At 40.2% G+C, this 6000-nt stretch overlaps 1 protein-coding gene across 1 annotated transcript in view; it reads left to right on the top strand.

Moving 5' to 3' along the window:
* Positions 1–667: 667 nt before the first annotated feature.
* tnxbb (tenascin XBb) overlaps positions 668–6000 on the top strand; it is a 48334-nt gene continuing 43001 nt past the window's right edge. Inside the window, exons 1-3 of the mRNA XM_084738659.1 lie at positions 668–974; positions 1274–1331; positions 1519–1737. Coding sequence (XP_084594785.1) covers positions 849–974; positions 1274–1331; positions 1519–1737 — 403 coding nt within the window. The 5' untranslated portion in view covers positions 668–848. The remainder of the gene's footprint in view (positions 975–1273; positions 1332–1518; positions 1738–6000) is intronic.

The raw sequence follows: 6000 nt of genomic DNA, 5'->3' as shown, positions 1-6000 counted from the left end.
AGTTCTTTTAACATTTTATTTTAATGTATTTCTGTGCTCCTATAAAGCACTTTGAATTTCATTTTGCCCGAATGGTGCAATATAAATAAACTTGCATTTTCTTGCCAACTATTGTCAGGGTGTCGACATCCTGAAAACTTACTGAAGCCATTTCAGCTGTCCAGATTCATTAAAACACTCTCTGGAGAACAAACGATAAAGTCATATGACACATTTCAGTAGTCAGGATTAGTTTTGGAAACTCTGCGAGGAAATTCCAAACCAATCAGAGCCTAACGTAGCCAAACCAATGAGACACGAGGATCCATTTGAGACAAATTAACCAATTAGAGTGTAAAGACTCAGTCCTCAGTCTGATCCATGTGCCACCGTCCTGTGTGGTGGTACAGGACTGGCTGCAGGATAACAAATTACTCTTTCAGAACAAGTTACTTTTTCCATTGTGGTTTATTGGCTGACACGCTACACTGACTGGCCCATAAACAGCTAATGGCTCAATTTCTGCTAATTGTGACCAAAGTGGAGTCTGCTGAGTGAACATGAAACTTTACAATGGCTTGTTTCTGTCCTCGATCCAGGGTGAAAATCCCTGGAGAACAAGGGAGAGGAGAGATCATCGCCTCCGAGGAGTCTGACTGAAACGAAGCGACAGCAGCTGACAACTAATCTGTTTATCTTTAAAACGCTCTGAAGATCTTGGAAACAATCAGCTTCAGTTCATCCACACAAACGGCTTCAGTCAGCTCAGATTCCCTGAGCGCTCCAGCATCTTTCCCTTCCCTCTTTTTTTTTTTTTTTTTTTTTTCCTAAACAACCTGAGGAGGAACTTTCCTGGTCAGACCCCAGCGATGTTCCTCTCCCTCCTCCTCGTCCTCCTCCTGGCTGCTCCGGCCCTCCTCACCCCATCCACCTCGCAGGAGTTACAGGTCAGAGGTCACAGGACGCCGAGGGACACCAAGCAGGACTCCATCAAGGTGAGTATAATATAAGTGCTTCTGTCTGTCCTCACAGAGAACAAAAACATGATGCATGCAGACAAGTTTCCTTAATTTAAAACAACGACAAGGAACTTTTATTTCAGTGAACAAAGGCAGCCTTGTTTCCATCATCATACCCAGAAAATAAAATGTCAATTTAAAAATTATGTAAATAAAAATCTCCTTCTTTTTAACCTGAATGTTTCTTTTTTTCCTCACTTCCCTCTCAGGGCGTCTGTCAGACTTATACCACAATAAAATGCTGTTGGTGAATTTATTTGTTGTCATGGTTACAGGTGGTGATCACGGAGGGCTGCGCCACTCAGGGGGATTCATCTGATGTCAGCCAGGGAGGTAAAAACCTGCAGAGAAACCAGCTCATGAGGGAAAATGTACTCAGAGTATTCAAAGTAAAAGTACTCAATGCAGTAGAATAGTACTGGCCTCAGAATGTCTTCTCAAACAAAAAGTGAAAAGCAAATAAATCTCAGTCTCGTCCACCTCCTCCTCCTCAGTTTTAACTGTCCTCTGTGTTCCTCAGGTAAAGAGATCGACCTGAGTCCCGGTTCTCCTCTGGTCCTGACCCATAAGATCAAACTGGTTCCGTCGGGTTCAGGATCAGGATCCGGGTTGTGCGGTTGTGAGGCGGACTTTGCAGTGCTGAAGGAGCGGCTGGAGCGGCTGGAGAGGGAGGTGTCGGCCCTCAGGGAGAAGTGTGGAGGAGCCGAGGGAGGCTGCTGCACCTCCAAGGAGAGCAAAGGTAAAACCAGACGGTTGTCACTCTGAAAACTAAAGGATTTCCTCTTTATCATTAATTATTCCTGATTAAATAAACATCAAACTTTAAAGCAGCTAAAGTCAGAATTTTTATGATGAGAAAAATGACAAGACATTTCTATCACACAAAGTCTCCACACTTCACAGGACTCTGTGGACGGTGCACATACTCACCCATTGAGAATCTGCATATCCATGGACAACCAATCACAGCATAGCTACCAACATGCCATTAGTCGGTTATTTTCACAGTTAATCGATCAGTTGTTTGGCCCACGAAATGTCAGAAAATGTTGAAAAATGTTGATCAAAGTCCAAGATGACGTCCTCAAATGTCTCGTTTTGTCCACAACTCAAACAATATTCCATTTACTGTCAGAGAGGAGTAAAGAAACCAGAAAATATTCACATTTAATAAACTGAAATCAGAGAATTTGGGCCTTTTTATTTTAAAAAATGACTCAAAATGATCAGTTGATTAATTAATCCTATCACCATTTTCAGTTATCAGTTGATGAATAGGTCCAAACGTGGACCACACCAACTTAAAAATCCTACCAATAATCCACATTTTTACTAAATGTAATGATCGTAATCATGGTTTTTAAATCTGACCACTATTAGTCATGTGCTGCACCATGACAACAAAAGTAAATACACATCTTCTCATATGACCTAATACAATAAGTTTGTTATTAATAACAAATCAAAGCAGGATAACCCAGTCTAGACTCTTGCTGTTATCAATTTTTAGCCCATTTACAGTCTGAAACGACACATCTGGCGCCTGGAGTCGTGTCTTTGCTGCACAGCATGTGTTTGCAGCAACATGTGTTCTCATTGTTTGTTGAAAAATCCCCTTTCTGCTCTTCAGTTTCTCTGTAGTTACAACAACCAGATTCATGTTTATCAGAAACGGCAAACAGAATCTGTCAGTGACATCAGACACGAACGCGTCTCCCCGAGGCTGATCAGGCGGTCATACTGTGTTTAACACGTAAAGGTTGCTGCTTCAAATCCACAGACTTCCCCTAGAAATATTGGGAAGTGTGTGGGATTTAATGGCATCTAGTGGGGAGGTTGCAGATTGCAAACACCTCATCTCTTCTTCCTCTTACAAACATGTAGGAAAACCCACAGTGGCCAAAAAATAAAACTCAAAATGAAAAAACTCATATCTAGACCCAGTGTTTGGTTTGTCTGTTCTGCACTTCTGTGAAAACACGGTGGCTCGATACGGCCGCCTCCGTGGAAGAGGACGTCCTCCTTCTGCAGATATAAAGAGCTCATTCCCAGGTGAAGAAAACACGGTGATTCTTATTTTCAGGTTATTATACACTCATGAATGGGGCTTGTTTTGGTGGAAAATGTGCATATCAGGAGGCGAGGCCTGGCATTAAAATAATCAAATCACCACAAAAGAAATGGTAACAGGAGCTAGCTTGTTTATGTTAATAACGTTAGCGACTCAGGTGCATTTTTTTTTTCTGATTTGCCATATTCAGTGTCTAGATTGCAGGTTTTTTCCTGGGGACTTGTAAAATGTAGGTATCAGATGCTGCAATACCACCTGAAACAAGCGACCACACACATCTGATGAGACTGCCAATAGATCTCCCTAAATTTTACACACTGAACCTTTAATTCAGTTAAAGAGACAATAAAGATGGCCGTAGCTCAGTGGGTAGATGGTGTGCACCGTGCACTAAGGCTGGGGTCCCTGCAGCAGCTCCAGTGTGATTTCAGCCTGCATGCCGTTCTTCCACTCGCTCTTCCCACCTTCTTGTCATATCTTCAGCTGTCCTGTCAAATAAAAGCATAAATAGCCAAAAAGGATATAATAAAAAGATCCAGACCAGCCAGTCTGCTCAGTTTCATATTATATTAAGCTGCTACAGGGAACTTTCATATTTTGTTGATTTTGGAGGCTCCTGTGGACAAAAGCAGTAATGTTTCCACCATAATAACCGCAAAATAAAACATCAAAAATCAAATTATTTAAATAAAAATCTCCTCCATCTTCATTTTAACTGGCTAATGCACTACTCACCGTAAGAACAGGCTCATTTCATCTGATTTCACAGATAATCTGACCTGAACAGAAAAACTGGAACAGCTGATGTGCTCTCTGATGGTCTCCTTTACTTATGTAGGTCATATAGAGGCATCAGTCTCTTGTAGTAGCTTTAAGTCACAAATTCATTTAATAAAATCGCTGGTTAAGGGTGGAGAAGTTAAACAGGAAGAAGATAAAAGACACAAGCAAAGCTATTGCCAAGTTACCCTTGAGCAAAGCACAACATGTCCCAGATTAAGATGACAGCGTCTGGCTGCAGATGGTGACTCAGTGAAGTCTGCTCAGATTAACAAGTTTTAAATAATGAATCAATATACATGATGGTCTGATTTACAGCTCGTTTATTTCTCCTCATGTCTCGTCTTTGATCTTTGTGCTTTTACTCTTCATCACATTCAGTCATCCAGCCACAATCTGCCCAATCACGTGCACATGTCTTTGTCTCAGCCAATCACATGAGTACTTCACTCTGCTGTCTGTAGCTGCCTCTCCCCTCGCGCTGACTCATCCTGCACACACACACACACACACACACACACACACACACACACAGAGTTAGCCGATGATAGATGACTAATTTATCAAGTATTTAGATTTTGAACATTTATGTTTTTATTGGGAGCAGAATTCAGCTCTTATGCTGTCCACTTTTCTCTTTTCTCTTTTACAGTGAAAAAAGAGAGAAATATAATAACCAGAAAGACGTGAACACATAAAAAAAAACAAAGAGGAAATCAACAACAGAAAGACAAAAACAAAGGAAAATTTGAGAGGACAAGAAGAAGAATGAACTCACCTCTCCCATCTCAGTCTTTAGTCACTAAAGTGCTCTCATACACTTGATAGAGAAATAAACTTGATTAACCTGTGCATGTATAAATTGGAGGGCAGTTCAGTTTGTATCAAAATATCATATTTTTCATATAGTTTATATGTAAAAATATTTGTTTGACAACTTACTAGTAAGTAGAGCTGTTGTTAAATGTAGTGTACAATATTTTCCTCTGTGTTTTAGTGGAGTAGAAGTATAAAGTAACATAAAATAAAGACTCAAGTATAATTACCTCAAATTTATATTTAAGCACAGTACTTGAGCAAAAGTACTTGTTTAGTTCCCCCATTCTTCAATGGAAAAAAACTGAATCTTAATTAAAGTCAGTAATTTGCTACCAAATAAAGTATGGGGTAAAAAGTATTTTCCCCTTGTATGTAATGAAGTAACACAGTGCGTGTGTTTATGACTTACAGTGAGGACAGGTGATGCAAGGTTTTGCCAGGATGAATTTTTAAAGTCCCTTAAATGTTTTTTTTTATCTGTGAAACAATTAAAAACAGGTAGAAAAGATACTGCATTCATTTGAGAAGTAAAAGGACCATCTGTGATTCTAGTCAAACATTTCCAGCCAAAAGAATGAAGAGAGAAAGAAAACATGAAGGCGTTTAGTCCTCTTTGAAATGTGGACACTTCACCCTGTTGACGCCAGAATAGGTACAACAACAAACTCTTAGATCCTGTCAAAAAAGGCCTCTGAGGGCCTCCGTAAAAATATACTCACTTACCTTACAGCATTAAATTTTAATTCTGCAGCTGCTCCATATAAAACTAATTGTGTTTTATAAGACGTAAATTAGATTTCACTTTGTCAGATTTGTCTGTAATGTGTCGTGCATCTCGAGGTAAACACTGTTTCACATCATTACAAAACTAAAACATTCAATCTGACAACAAAACTTCATTATAATCAAATAGAAGAAACATGATCATTGCCTGATAGTACAGCAGTCAAAAAATCACAGTGGCGGTTGAGGTATGATGTCGCAGGGTCAAGTGAATGTGAGTAAATGTACTTAGTTACTCTGAATATGGGACTGTGCAGTCAGTTTAATCATGTTTGACAGATGTGATGTGATTCAGTCCATCAGTCACAGTGTGGAGCTGACCTCAGGACTGATCATATTATAACACTGGCAGAGCTCGGAGCATGAGCTAACTCTGTGTGTGTGTGTGTGTGTGTGTGTGTGTGTGTGTGTGTGTGTGTGTGTGTGTGTGTGTGTGTGTGTGTCCTCAGCTCTCTGCCCAGTGTGATCTCAGTCTCGACCTCCTCCCAGTCAACTGCAGCTTCCTTCCACCCTCGCCTCAACAACAACAACAACACACACATACACACA

The sequence above is a fragment of the Lutjanus erythropterus genome, chromosome 16 (genome assembly GCF_056507025.1).
Source record: "Lutjanus erythropterus isolate fLutEry1 chromosome 16, fLutEry1.hap2, whole genome shotgun sequence".
NCBI lineage: Eukaryota > Metazoa > Chordata > Actinopteri > Lutjaniformes > Lutjanidae > Lutjanus > Lutjanus erythropterus.
The sequence above is the reverse complement of the archived record's forward strand: the minus strand, read 5'-3'. Positions and strand labels throughout refer to the sequence as shown.